Source organism: Corythoichthys intestinalis, chromosome 9, assembly GCF_030265065.1.
Source record: "Corythoichthys intestinalis isolate RoL2023-P3 chromosome 9, ASM3026506v1, whole genome shotgun sequence".
In the NCBI taxonomy this organism is placed as follows: domain Eukaryota; kingdom Metazoa; phylum Chordata; class Actinopteri; order Syngnathiformes; family Syngnathidae; genus Corythoichthys; species Corythoichthys intestinalis.
The window spans coordinates 5,277,844-5,293,620 of record NC_080403.1 but is presented as its reverse complement, the minus strand read 5'-3'; the positions used below and the strand labels follow the sequence as shown (position 1 = coordinate 5,293,620).

General features: G+C 42.1%; 1 protein-coding gene across 2 annotated transcripts in view; it reads left to right on the top strand.

The window, feature by feature from the left end:
• Positions 1-15,777, top strand: part of poc1a (POC1 centriolar protein A) — a 77,699-nt gene that overhangs the window by 25,651 nt on the left and 36,271 nt on the right. For both annotated transcript variants that reach the window (XM_057845324.1, XM_057845325.1), the window contains exon 9: positions 47-115. In XM_057845324.1, coding sequence (XP_057701307.1) covers positions 47-115 — 69 coding nt within the window. The remainder of the gene's footprint in view (positions 1-46; positions 116-15,777) is intronic.

Genomic DNA, 15,777 nt, shown 5'->3' with positions numbered 1-15,777 from the left:
AAGCTGCTTTTGGCAAAAGATGTAACAATGATACAATGACTTGCAGGTGATGGTGTGGAAGAGCAATTTTGACAACAGCAGTGACACACTCAAGAATCAGCAGTCCACCAACCAGGTAATGTTTCCTCATCAGAATTGTATACAGTGATCACTCGCTACTTCGCGCTTCAAACTTTCGTGCCCTCAGTCCATAGCGGGATAAAAAAAAAAAAATACAGATGAGCTGTCCCGAGCTGATCATGTAACCTCACTCTCCCTCCCTCCCTGCTCTTTGTTCGTCAGGCAGTGCACTGGAGTTGCTTTTTAAAGTTAATGATGATTGACAGATGTTTGGGTTTGATCTTGCCAGAGACACGAACTTCAAAGCGCTACATGCGTCAATCATCGTTTAACTTGTTAAACAGTTGCAGTGGCAGCTCATTGTGTTAAGTGAGTGGACTCGCTCAATGAAGCATTTAATAAAGCCAAGCATTTTTCTACAACTTTATTCTTGTGTAAAAATAATTCGGTGGGACGGTAACATGTTTAAAACTAATAATCATTACATTTGAAGTGCTTACAAAGCATTTCTGTAAAAAAAAAAAAATATATATATATATATATATATTGTATACTTTTTTAATTTGGGGGAAAAAAAGTGAAAAAACATGTTTTATATGTATCTTTCCAATGCTCAATCTGAAAAAATACATTGAACGCACTCAAAAAGATTGCATATTTTACATTACGTAGTATTTTACTTTTGTGTTTGAATATTTTTTCGTATTATGTAGCGAAACCTTTTGTAAACTGAATATTTTGTTTACAAAAGTGTGCGTATACCGAGGTACCGCTGTAATTATGGAGTGTTAAAGAGCATACGACACCAGAAAAAAAGTCTTAAATGGCATTATTATGTGAATTAGAATCATATTTTGAGACGATTCGACTATATGCAACAATTTAGCAAAGCGCAGATGACGAGAAATTAGTCTTTTAATCTGCCGGTTAGCCACGCCTACCATTATAGGGCTTTAGCGTCCCCAACAGGTGGATGACGTCAGCGGTAGACTGGGCTCATCGGTTTTACTATTCAGCCCATTGAGGGGGAATTGTTCAGAACGAGGAAAACGAGACGAAGAGAGCCGCAAAATGTCATTGTTTCAGTCTCTCTACTCCAATATTTTTACAGGATAGTCTTTTTATCCAAGTATTTTTCCCCAATAGCTATATAAATGGCTTGAGAAGGACCAGTCAGCCCATCGAGGGGGAACTATTCACAATGAGGAAAACGCGACGAAGAGAGCGGCAAAATGTCATTGTTTCTGTCTCTTTACTTCAATATTTTTACAGGATATTCTTTTTACCCAAGTACTTTCCCCAGTTGCTAAATAAATGGCATGGTCATGACAAATAACTTGTGCTAAATGGAATATAAAATAATAAAAATCCATTTATTCAAGACGACGTGGCAAAATTACTCCATAATGGTCAAAACTGTCGACTTTACCTTTACTGTCACACCTCCCGAACGATATTTTATGACACCTAAATCGGACATATGTCATTTCCCTTCCCCGGCTTCGGAGAATGTAAACAGACAAGAAGGAGTGACAGCTAGCCGACATGCTAACCCGAACCGAGGGATGTTTCAAAGTCTTCGAAGTGGAAAATCACACATAACTAGCCTGGATTATTTGACATGACGACCCGGTTGTCGAGTTTCTTTGCGGATCGGCAAACCGCCCGGCGGAGAGCGATTTACAGTTCGTTCCCTGGAGGAGGGTGGCTGGAGTTGTTGTGTAGCTAACGCGCTAACAGCTAACTGCTAATGAGCATGAGGATAGCTTTTTACATGCCTATCAATGATCAAACGTAAGTAGTCCTTTATTTAAAGGAATTTTATAGTGTTTACTTAGTAATAACTGTATTCGTATTTGACATAATACAAAACAAGATGTTTACTCACTTCCTTGTAAGTCCAATGGTCCCACAGTAAATATCCACGGTGAATGGGAACCTTTTGAAACTCCAAAAAGGCGCATACGCCTCTCCCGCATACAGAATGATTTTTCTGCAGCCGTTTGGCTGGCGTGATGCAAAAAATAAAAGTATTAATCCGCAAAATCAGCTGAATCCTTCGTCCTCATACACAACAGTACACTGTAGCGTGAAGAGGACGTCTTCTACCGTACACGTCACAGCGCCCTCCTCCTCAATGCGAGACCGAAGCCGGAAGTCACTCATTTTCCTGGCGCGGGATTCAAAAAACTAAATAAATATAGCGATCGCTTCCACACACATCCAAGCGGTCCATATCATTCAGGAGCATAAAATACCGCGTGTATTATGAAATAAACATGCTTTTTCGTGTCACAAGCGCTTTAAACACTGAGGTCAGAAAAGATGGACATTGGACACCTTAATGACATATTCTTCTTTAGACTGCAAACTTCTTTAAACTAAATCAGTAGCACTTTTTAGTTGCAACAAACAACTATCCATTGAGCCTCACTTGCTTCAAGACATGGTTATTCGACACACAATCAACAGAATTATGACTGATAATGAACATTAAAATGCCAGAAGTATTAAAAATGCTACAATTTACAGGTAAAATAAGGCTGAGCAATATGGCCTTTTTCTTCCAAAATCTGATCTTGAATTTAATTTTTATCTTCTTGCCTAATTGATATTTTAAATAACACTGACATTGTACCAAAGCAGGTCTGCTTATCCACATTTGGAAGTTGCTGTATTTCTTTCGTAACTGTTTTTCTTTCCTAGCAGATATCTGCCATTCATTATCACATCAACTTGATCCTTGATAAATTAACAATCAAAACTAATCAAGAGTCACATGTAAAAAAAAAAAAAATACTTTAATATTTCATCAAATAGCCCTGACATTTCAAGAAACTTGCCTCTTGCAAATAATTCTAACACAGTTCTTAATGTTCTTAATGGTAAATGCTAGATTTTCCCATTTTAAAAGTCAATAGTGTCAGCCTGTAAAATGAGTTGGTTTGATTCTGTTTACAACGGCTGTCCCGCCCCCCACCAATCAGCCGATGGGTTTCCACGTGGCAAACTGCGCACTTCTACCGCGAGTGCAGTGGGTCTATACCTGGGTTCGATCAAACCCCAGGAGTTCGGTGAGTAAGTCTAAGGGGTTCGGTGAACGTAAAGAAACGCAGAGCCCTATTTACGTACGCTAATTAAATCTAGGCAAAGTGGATTTTCAGACAAGGTTTAGGACTGCTTTGCTCCCAATTTACAGGCTTATTTCATTTCTATTAACTGCTAGTCCTCGATCTGATGGGAGGAGGGACTGGTTTGCTCAGTGAAAGGTTGACTCGCACTCGGTATGAGGGAATACAACAGCAATTGGGCAGCGTGGTCTCAAATTTTGAGCTGTTTATAAAACATGCTGTCAAAATTATAGTTTTGAACGGGAATTTGCTGAAATATTGACTTGCTAGCTTGGATATATCGTTTTTTAATGTAAAAAAAAAATGCACTTGTGAAATTTATGGGGTTTGGTACGTTAGGCAAGGTTAAAACCACTGCGCTAGTGTGAAAGAGTCTTGTATTGGTGCCACAATGCAACAAAACTAACTTGTTCAATTTAGAACTGTTTAGCATAACTTCGCGCAAGTGACTCCATGCCTTTTTTGCAGTAAAAGCCAAAATGAGCCCAAATTTCAGACTTATAAAGGTGCTTTGGGGAAACTCGGATTTCCATTTCCGCCATGTTGAAGCTTTTTCTTCGTGGCGCCAAACCCTGCGAGATTATAGTGTAAACAAGCCACCCGGGATAACTCTTGCAAGATCTTGTTTAACTTCAGCAAATTGCAAGGCAAGGCTGCTGCGCGCTGCCAACTAGTGGACCGGAGAAGAAGTGCAGCCACTGTTGTTTATTTCCACCAAAAACATGTGTAAAGATCGATACAGATTTTGAATCAATACGAGAATTGCGTGACGTGAATCGCAATATAGCTCAGAATCTTTTTTTTTTTTTTTTTTAAACACCCTTTTCCCCTATCTATTGTTTACACCTATTTCTGTAATGTTATGTCGAGAAGTATCACAGCAGATAGGTGCAAAAAAAAACTATGTGCAGCAAACTGTTCACATACAATTTAAATAGTATGCTTCCATATTAGCATAATGTAGCAGGTTCACATACAGGTTTATGCAAATATTTACCGACAGTGTAAAAATAAACACATAGTACAGATGCCATGGTGCTGAATGTTTTCATGCCGCCTTTCCCCTCCAAGCACATTGCAGCCTTTGAAGTTTGGTGTATTTCACCACTTCCGTATCTCAAGCAGGGGGACAAATATCTCTCTGGTCCTGCACTTTCACTTTGATGTGAAATACTTTTTTCCCTATTTCATGACCTCATGAAGTTATTTGAATATTTAAATGATCTCTGCCAATATTAGGACAACATTCTTTGATGTGATATTCATATAGACACAAGGTTGTGTAAGCCTCCTGCAATGAACACAAAGTTCCCAAAATGCCTTTATTACACCTCTGGCAAAGCAGATTTATGACAGAATGCAGTCATTTTCCTTTAGATTTGCAGTGCTTGCTTCCATCCAATGGTTCATGAAAATATTCTTTTTGTTTTCTGTAAAATAAACCGGACAAGATGCTATCCTATGTTAATTTGACCATTCAGTTGTCCGTATACCACATCAGCGTCACAGTCAATTATGCTGAAAAGACCCAGACCAGAAAGACTTTTAAGCCATTATGTGCATGTGTCTGTTTTTAAGACAACAATGCAGTTCAACTTCATTAGCTCTATTAAAAAAGTAAATGTGTTGTTGCACAAACATGTTTTTGCCTGTGGCATTGAGTGCAAATGTTTTCTGTTGCAGATGTGTGTTATTACTGGCGGTAGGGTTTCCAAGATAAGCTGAACGAAATCATAGAAAATTATTTTAATAGTTGATGTCAGTTTTTTCAGAGGCTTTTTACCCCTCCAACTGCCTTTTCTGCTCTGTAAGCGGGCCCAAAATGCACAGGAAGGGTGGCAGGTTAGATTAAGGACCGCATATAAATTTCGCTAGGTAACCAGCGGATTCTCATTTAATGGTGCGGCAGGAGTGAGTGTAGGTGGTGACTCCTTGGATCTTGGGGAGCCTGATGATGAGTTGAAGGGCTCTGCTGTAGTCTCCGAAGGAGAAGGCTTTTTCGGAGGAATTTGGAGGCACTGGTGGGGGGAAAAAAAGCACAAATAAATAAAGTACACTCACATGAGAACTGCCTTGAATGTTTGCAATGATGTTTGGCCAACGGCTCAGGAATAATTTTTAACTGGAGGCTGATTCCTGATCACCAATAAAAGACAAGGGGAGTAGGGAGCATGGCTGTAGGGCTGAGGTCACTGGGGGCAGCCACCTTGAGGGAGAGAGGAATAAAAGGCGGAATCATACTGGCAGGTCCAAATCCTGGATCCTGGAAATCTTGAAAGGCCACAAAAACTGGCAGCGAACTTGTACGACTGAAGATGATAACCACAGTGGGGAGAACAAGTATTTGATACACTGCCAATGTAGGCAGTGTATCAAATACTTGTTCTCCCCACTGTATACTGCCGATCCAGCCTGATACTTGGGAGCTGGGTAAGGCTCAGACATCTGCATTTACACACCTCCAATTCAGCAAAGATAATCAGTGACAACCTGACCATCACTTCCCACTCCTGGACTGGGAAAAAATGCTGGATGAGAGCCATTACAACCTATAAAGGATGACAGCTGGTGCTGAACAGGTGAAAGTCTGGGTAGGAGTGTGACAAATATCAAAATGGTGATATATCATGATACTTTGCGTTACAGGTCACTTCCTGTTGAGTTTGAGTCGTTACTTATTCATTTGGGAGATTCCCGGGTCACTTCTTGTTCTTTAACAGGAAATCAACAGGAAATGACTGAAAATCGACAGGGTAATGACCTGAAATGGCCCAGAATTACCACATTCCCTGGCATTGGCTGCCACTGATGGCCATAGAATTGGGAAGGGACCGTTTGAAGTGGGAGGGGTTCATTCGCTGCCACCCTCCCAGTTCAAGTGGATCGAACGTTTCTTATTGATAAACTTACAGCAGAATGATGAAGATAGCTTGTTTTTCTGTTTATTAGTTGTTTTGTAGAATATCCTAGAAGAATTTCCTGACCAATGTATCGATAATCGTTTTATCGCCATATCGTGAGATCATCATTATCGTGGGCTTTGTATTGCAAATCGTATCGTGAAGTACCGAGGGGTTCCCACCCATAGTGTATTGAACCCAGGGAAAAGCGAGTTCCAGGAAACCAGATGGTGTGCAGCAATGCAGTCAGTGTGAGCCTTTCATAACTCTCCGGAGTTAGGATGAAAATTGACATCCATCATCCTAAACTATCTAGGGATCTGTGAAGCTTGAACGCCCTATTAACAACAGAAGAACATAATGAAAAAACTTTGAAAAGTGATCAATGATAGTGAGACAACCCGGCCAAAAGGCCAAACTCCGCGCGTTCACCTTAGTCTTAAGCGTTGTAGATTTTGCCTCCTTAGCATCAAAAGGGGCTCTTGGAGTCTTATCAGTCGTGTTATCAGTTGGATATCGGGCGTTCTCCGGTGGTCGTTGTCTTGGCACAGGGCGTCCCGCCATTAGATCTGAACTGTCCGGTAGAGCTGATTGCGGGAGTTGGTGATGCAGACGTGGGCTTGTTAGCGTCAATCTTTCTCAGTCAGTTGCATGACGCAGACGTTGGGCTTCAGTGATAAGTAGGCGTCATGCACCTCTTATGCCCCATATTCTGCTTGTTTTCCTTAAACTATGGTATAAGGGCTATTTATTTTATATTGAGTGTGTTAGAATGATACAAACAGTAAATACGAGAAACGAGCAACTGTGACGCACGAACTAAACAGCCCAAACTGCAATTGATTATCCTAAACACACCCTTCTTCCAGCTTAGGCCCACCTGCGAGAGCCTTCGAAAGACTGAATGTTTAACTAAGCATTGTCGCTTTTCTCGGGAACCTTTTGTTGACTTGTGATATGGTGACCTTGGATCCTCGCCTGGGTCCCTCTGTGCTGTATGATTGCTGTCGACCTGAATAAATTGTCAACTTGTGCTAAGCCTTTTTCCAGCTTTGAAAATGGAGTCAGTACAAGGGGTTAAGACTAAGGTGAATGCGCGGAGTTTGGCCTTTTGGCTGGGCTGTCGGTGTTTCGCCGGCTCGCGCTGGTGCAGCTGCGGAGGTTTTGCTGCAATGATTCCGCAATCTGGCTTAAGGGTCAGATTCATTCAGAAGCAAGCAGGAAGCATGGTTGGTTTGGGGTCTTTCAATTGCCAGGGTGACTAGCAGATTGGAGATAAAAGTTGAAAGATTTGAAGGTGCAAAAACTTTTGAAACTGGAAAATTAAAGATGGCAAACAAATCTGAAGGTGAGACAAAGATAACTCTGTAACTAGAGAAAAAGGTTTTATGCTTTAAAAGATTCAAGAACAAACCTTTTACATGTTTTTCATCTTAGGGGTGAATAATTAGATTAATTGCAGTATTAAAATTGCTACTCTTCCATTATTCGAGGATGAATCACAATGAAATTTGGTATGTCTAACTCTTCTAAGAAGTTGAACAAGGTCGTAGAGCATTGTAGCTGTTAGATGAGTTTGAATATTTAAATGCTGTCAGATCTCTTTCACACTTATAAAAGTGGCATGTGGTTAGAGGGGGTGGAGGGGAGCTTTAGAGAAGATTTAGATTACTGTTATTTCAACCTGCTGTAGTGTTACTTTCAAGAACAAGGGCAATGCCAAGGTCCTCACTTTCACAACACTCAGTATCCTCCTTTCTCCTTGCCCATATTGATTGCTTGCCTTCCTGCAGACCAGAGTCACACACAAAGATCAGTCTTTGTACTTTGTAATTTCTCCTCCGATCATCTGCTTAAGCAAGTGTGTACATGTGCATAAAAGCAAGTTTAAGCCTATTTACTAAAATTGTTCTCTTGCTATTTAAACAACAAAAATAACACTTAATAACTTTTCAACCTTCATTAAACATATTCCTAACTTTTATGATTAAACATCGACTTACAAGTTACAAGTAGATGAATGACATCTCTGCCACTGCCGTAGGGCATCTGTATTACTTTCAGTGGCACTAAGCAACTTTGAGGAGAATAGTCTGAACCCTGCCACCCTGGTGGATCCGCCCCATCAGTTTTAAGACAATGCTCGCCATGCTAAATGCTAATCTAAAGCGAAGGAAAGACTAATGTTACGAGTTACATTTAGTGTGTGATAATCACTCCACATAGACCTTTAAAGTGCCTGTGACATCATAAAAAAAATCTTGAAAAAGCACGATTATGTGAATTAGAATAATATTTTGAGACGATTCGATTTTATACAACAATTTGGCAAAGCGCAGATGATGAGAAATTACTCTTTTAATCTGCCGTTCAGCCCCGCCTGTCATTAAAGTGCTCGAGCGTCCCCAGCTGGAGGATGATGTCGTCAGGGTCACGATTTCATCTGATTTAGAATTCAGCCCATTGAGGGGGAATTATTCAGAACGAGGAAAATGCGACGAACAGAGCAGCAAAATGTCATTGTTTCAATCTCTCTACTCCAATATTTTTACTGGATATTCTTTTCAAAACCGTCGACTTCTTGCACCTCCCGAAGGATATCTTATGCCACCGGAGTTAGTCCAGCTTTTGTCATTTCCGTGCCTTGGCTTCGTAGAACGTAAGCTAACCAGTAGGCATGACAGCTAGCCGACACGCTAATCCGAACCAAGCGGCGCTACCAAGTCTTATTCTCGCCTTTCTAAGCGAAAAATCACACAAAACTACCCAGGATCATGCCACACGGTGGTGTGGTTGTCGATTGTCTTCACCGATCGGCAACACCGCCCCCCCGGCGGCGGGCAAGTTATGGCTAGTCGTTTCCCTGCTGCGGGCAGGAGTGCCGGTGAAGCAGCTGGAGAATGACCGCCAGACAAACCGAACGACATAAGGAGCGCGTAGCTGCCAGGACAGAGGGTGGCTGGAAGTCTGGACGATATGGAGAACCGCACGAGCATAAGCAGAGGATACTGCTCTCCCGGCGGGCACACGAAGAGGACCGGGTGGGGGGGGAAGCGGCCGGTTGTTGGCCGAGTGGCCTTCTCGGTGGACAAGGAGCATTGTCACCAACAAAATGCAAGCCACCTCCTTATTAAAACTTGTGCCATGATCGCTGTATTTGACATAACAAACACGATGTTTACTCACTTCCTTGTAAGTCCAATGGTCCCACAGTTGTCAGACTTGTTTTGGCCAATCTCCGTGGTGAAAGGGAACTTTATGAAACTCAAAAAGGCTCACACGCCTTTCTCTGGTGTAGCAAGAAAACCGTGCAGCATTGGCTGACGTGATGCGAAAAATAAATGAATTAATCCGCAAAATCAGCTGAATCTGCAGTCCATCTGCATGCTAAAAAGCAATGCTGTATTGTGAGATGCTGACCTGGGTGATGTCACCTTCGCATCCCTCCTCAATCCAGGAAGTCACTCATTTTCATAGCTCGGGATTCAAAAAGTTGAATATATAAATCGTACGCTTCCACACACATCCAAGCGGTCCATTTCATTCAGGAACATAAAATACCGAATGAAATATGAAATAAACATGCTTTTTGCTGTCATAGGCACTTAAAAGGCTAAATTAAAATTGCATATTCCGTCCTGCCAAAATAAGAAAACGATTCTTACCATGTGTTTCAAGCAAGCACGTAGGTAAGTCTGGAGAGGACACCGGTGAACGGAGTGGGCCGCAGCACACCACTTGAGTGACACAACTAAACAATGTCACGATGCAGGCTAACCACTAGTACAATAAGAAAATGTCACACTTTGTTAGCGTATTAGGGAAACTATGGTGTGTTTTCATCTCATTCTGGTCTCGTCAGACGAAAACTGGCATTCGTCTTGTTACGTTTTACTCTCCCAAATGACCTTGTTAGTTCGTTATCATCTCGTCATGAAAAATTTGTCCGTCGACGAAATAGTTTCGTTCTTGTGATCATTGACGAAAACAACAATCGTCTCAACACTGATGCACACAACAATTTAGTTACTTTCTGGATCGTTCCATTCATCTTCCTTTTCATTAATTGTCACCTGCAAGTTGAAATGGTTGCACTGATGCCAGCTGACGCTCTAGAAAAGTGGCAGCTTCCTAGGTTTTACTTTTAATGTATTATTAATCCATTCAGAATTCATTATTTATAATGCCTCTTTCATCTGCCACGTGTGTGTATCGCCTGAGAGGAAGGAAGAAGACAAAAAAATTTCACCCGCTTGCTCAAGTAGTATTCTGTTAAAAACTGATTTCAATTACTTTATAGATTTGGGTGTGAACAACCAATAAGTCGGGTTGTTTTAATAATTGAAGGTAAATCTTATTTTTCTGAGCAAAAGTGAATATATCAAATGATCTAACCAAAATTGGACAAATACCTATATGCATAGACGTTTTATGTGTGGGAACACCCACTGCACTCGCCAAATTTGTATGCTTTACATTTAAATGAATTTGACGATAACTAATCAAATTGGCATATTAACACTTTGTTCACTGGGACAAAGCTCCACAGAATTAAGGCACGGGATTTAGATTTAGACTAGAGTGCCCCTGTCTGTGTGTAACCACTAAGATCAGCATTCACTTAGAGCCCAAAACATCCTTAAATTTCAATTAATGAGATTACAATTAATTTGATGAGGAAGAAATTGACTAATAAGAGACGCATAAGGAAGGGAAAGGCTGCTTGTGGTTTCTGCTAAACCACTCTGAATCAAATCCACAGGGAATTCTAAAGTAGCTCAAATATGCTGATCTGTTTATGCGTTTGGATGTGAGGCCACATGAAGATTTGCCAGTCATGGGCACGCCACCAGAAACATGGAGGCCTGTTTGTTCAACACAATAAGTCAGCTTTAAAATGATCTCTTCCCTAGCTGAGGTCCCGAGAGAGTGTGGTTACATTTGCAGTGTTTCTGATTCCCTCAGTGCTCACCATCACAGCTGAGCAAGTCTTTGCTGCTGTTTGAAAATAAATGATTGTTTGTGTGCGTGCGTGTGTGTGTGTGTGTGTGTGTGTGTGTGTGTGTGTGTGTGTCGGAGCACCATCCATAGCTGACAGGCAGATCAGCTCTCTCTTATCACATCCGCCCTAATCTCCCCTCCTCCCCCTCGTCTCTAGCTTCACATCTGGGTCTTTCTCCCGCTCACGTGTACAGGCAGACGAGCTGCAGGCTTGCAACAGGCTTCCCTTCACAGATCGACACACACGCACACTCCACTCCACTGCACTCTACTGCATGGCTTTAGGATCTGAAGGGACAGAAGATTTCTGTGACTTCATGAAGTTCTGTTTCATATTTCATGTTTTTTTTTTTTTTTTTTTTTTTTTTTGTATCGCTGCAGTATAGTTCAATGCATGTACAGTAAGAATTCCTTGAAGTTTCTGAAACAAGTCTTTGATCCCTTTTTTCAATTGGTAAGGATTCAAAGTCCAAAATCTTCCACACCTGAATGATTTCATGTGGACTATCCTCACCTCACCACGAGTTGTAGGTCGTGACCGAAAGAACAAGATCCCAGATACAGGCGGCTGAAATGAGTTTCCTCCACAGGGTGTCCGGGCTCTCCCTTAAAGATAGGGTGAGAACCTCGGTCATCCGGGAGGGACTTTGTGTCGAGCCGCTACTCCTCCACGTTGAGGTGGCTCTGACATCTTGTTCGGATGCCTCCTGGACGCCTCCCTGGAGAGGTGTTCTAGGCATGTCCCAGCGGCAGGAGGCCCCAGGGACTACCAGGACACACTGGAGAGCCCATGTCTCTCGGCTGGCCTAGGAACGCCTTGGGAGCTCACTGGAGGAGCTGGTTGAAGTGGCTGTGGAGATGGAAGTCTGGGCTGCCCTGCTAAAGCTGCTGCCCCCGTGACCCTACCCCAGATTAAGCGGCAGATGATGGATGGATCTCGTCATAAAAGAGTGATTGTTAATTGGAACATTTATTAGTGTTTTGCGCACACTACAGTCGCAGGGAATCTTGTATTTCGAGTGCAACAAAAAGTAGTTGTTCCTCCATAAAACCAGTGAAGCATCGCAAAAAGCTTTTGGGGTGAAACAAACACAGAACGTCATAAGTTAAGCCATGAGCATTGAGATACCACTTTGTTGGCACCAGCTGGGATGCTTTTTTTTTTTTTTTTTTTTTTTTAACCAAGGTTTCGTCGGCTGTGATTAGTGCGTATCCGTCTGCCGAAACCGCCTGATGTCATAGATATCAGTATGCCTGGCCCTTTGCTATTTGATGCGTTGTTGATGTCAGCGCGGCAAAGCTGTGAAAACAGAAAAAGGCTAGGTTCATACAGCGAGGTCTTACTGCACGAATCTGATTTGATTGGCGTGAGGCATTAAATTGACGGTCTGAACGTGACAAGTTGCATAGAAATGGACCATTTCAAATCCGATCTGGGTCGCTTTCGTATGTGGTTTAAATCCGATCTGGGCCACATTTTTCCAGAATGTAGCGGCAGTCTGAACTGTCGAGTCTCCCAAGTCACAATCATGCAGAAATTACGTCAGCAAAGAGCGAGAGTGGCAGGCAGGAAGGCATCGATAGCTGTGGATTAGCGGTATAGCGCCTAGCTTGAACTCTGCTTCTACACAGGAGGCAGGCTTGATCACAGTCATAAAAAAAATTAAATGAAGTAAAGTATAAGCCTGATTATGCTCGGTTTTTGTGCGCTAAATAAGCAATATTTCACTATTGCTTACATGGCCGAGTCGGGGCAAACTGACGCACAAACATAAGGCTTATGTGTTTGTCATGCACGCAAGTGAATGTGTTCTATCAATCCACATAGACTTTGAAAATATTCAATGTCTGTTATTTCTGTCCTCTTTTCCTCTTTTTGGAAATCAAAATATGACCACCCTGGAATGACGGATGACAGCCAGCATATGTTGTCATTTGTTTTGATGCTTGTGCGCATGCGTATTACCTGAAAGGGCTCAGTGGACAAAGGCAGTCTGAACGGGCATGCCAAAAAAAAAACAGATACGACAAAAAATCTGAATTGTGCATTAAGACCTGCAGTATTAACCTAGTTTTAGTTTCTGTTTGGGCTCCACCCTTTGAAAATTCACTTAAAGACTTGCCACTCCATCCAAAACAGCCCTCCAACATAAAGAATGAATGGGTTGCTGTGCACCCTTTCACACTGGGCTGCCGCTAGTGTGAAACTTCCTTGAGGGACACATTTGAGAGTGGGTTGGTGTGAACCTGAATCACTTTTGCCTGTTTCGATTGACGGAAAACCTAAGGTCAACTAAGGCTACGTCTACACTAGGACGGATAATGGCCTAAAACGTGTCATTAGTTGGACTATACGGCATGTCGGCTACACTAGTATGCCTATTATCCAGATTAGTTGTTAGACGGATAATGTAGCTGGATAATATTACCCACCGCTTTATATTGACTGCTGTCTCCGTACAACAATCGGATACTAAGGAAGCGACGTCATGCAGTCGCCATTTTTAGTGCGGCATGACGGCATCGTGAACAATGGAGGCGGACGATCATGACGTGGCATTCCTGCTCCTCTTCTTTTCCACACATTTTTCTTGTACCTTCAAACTATGTCGCAATAACATGCTTCAATTCAGTGCCCATTTGTGGTCCTCCCATCGTGGATGACGCGGAGATGAGCGTTTTTTTACAGACCTCGTCTCCCGCTTTGTCTCTGATCAGCCAGCTGCGAGGCTGGCCCCTCCCAACTCCATGCCGACCGAACATGAGTATATAAAAATGCGTAGAGAAAAATTAAAACCCAAAAAGTGACCAGCGTGGTATCCCCGGTCAAAGAGGCGCGCGATAAGTTTTTTTCCATGACATTTCTGCCTGTCAGAACTGTTCGCCTCTTCCAGGATCGCCACTGTTATGCAGAAGCACTTCTGGTTGCGGGTTCCAGGAAATATGTGCAGCGCCACACAATATGCTTCTATTGGTTAATTTCCAAGTGGTGAGAGCGCAACTGAGCATCGATTGTAACATCCCAAGTAACGATGTCTGGCTTGCGTTGTTTTCCAAAGATTTATTTCAATCACAACTCGACTTCTGCTCGTAAAAGCCGAGCGTGGTCTTCCTTCACTCTCGCTCCTGCGTGATGCGTTCAATTGCGTTCACAAAAAAAAAAAAAAAAAAGTGATCACAAAATAATGACAGTCTAGAAGGCGTAGTAATTTCGAAATTTGCCGCCAGCGAGTAATGAGTTTCTGGTTCAGAGGTTCACTGCGATGACGTGACATATGAGGCTGTGCCTTTTTACCCATGCGTAGTTTGCGCAAATGCAGGCGTACCTTGCAGAAGCGGGGGGGGGGGGGGCTTAAATGCACCTTAAACGTAAGTGTGGACAGGTATAAAAATAGTCGGCAAAATACCCTGGAGAAAATTATCTGTCCTAGTGTAGACGTAGCCTAAGGCCACATTAGGACTGCAGGTCAATTCCGATTTCTTTGCCTATATGCATCACGTATCTGATTATTTATACGCAGTATGAACAGTCAAATTCCTTTTTTTTTTTTCATATCTGATCTCAGCTCATTTGTATATGGATAAGAATCAGATGTCGGTCGTGACACCTTTGCAATACGAACGCATGTCCGAATGAATGCAACATGCCATCAAAAAGGGAAAAATGTCACCACTGTTTTAAAAAACAAACAAAAGACACGAACAAGCAATGGCGGACAAAGGTGGAGAAAATGTGCTTTACTCCACCACAGGTGAAGCTATCAAGTTAAAAAAAAAAAAAAAAAATTGCTCTGTTGTCATAGGCACAAAATCCTTACAGTTGCCACAAAAGTGTGATGGCTTGGACCTCCTGAATTTGCACATCTAAGTTGTCTGCTTGTGCTCTAAAATTAACACTTAGGTCCTGCTATGCACCTATAAGGCAGTTAGAATCCCATAAGGGCAGACGTTGTTGAATTTATTGTTGGTCTTCCTTGGAACATGTGTAACTTATAATGCTAGTGCTAGCTGGGTGAAAGCATGCCAATGAGGCAGGCTGCATGACTTCACAGCTTTGGCACCTCAATAAAATGCCCCTATTAATGGGTAACACCTGGGCTGGAAAGAGCCTTGTAGCTTGCAAGAATTTTTTCAATTTTTAGCATCCTTTTGTATGACGTTGTAAAAATCTGCCATGCGTTTGCGTCCCAGCTTGTGTCCGTCGCCTCTCATAAAACGTTCCTCCTGTGTCTACATATGTGTCTGTGCTTGTGTAGTTTGTGGTGCAGCATGTAGGGACCATTGACGGATGGCTGCTTTAGAATCAGTTTCATTTAAGCCTCAGGAAATTTTCCACTGTTGGCTTTTCCACTCCAGGTGATTCATTAGTTGGGGTGGTTACTGTGTGTGCTGAGTTGGCATGAACATACAGTTTGTGTTTACATTTGAAGCACATCAGGGTATTGCCTGACAGGATGTGTGCGTGTCGGGGGGGGGGGGGGGGGTTAAGGCAAATCGTTAAAAAAAAAAAAAAATCTGTAAACTTATACAAGACTGGCTGAGTAAAAGTAACACTTCACAATTTTAGGAAGTGCTTTGTTTGGGCTAATGCAGCGTAAAAATGATAAATTATTTCAACAAACGTGATTAAAAAAAAAAATGTATGTCAGTTCTTGAGTAAAAAATGTAAAGTTTCAATAATGCAT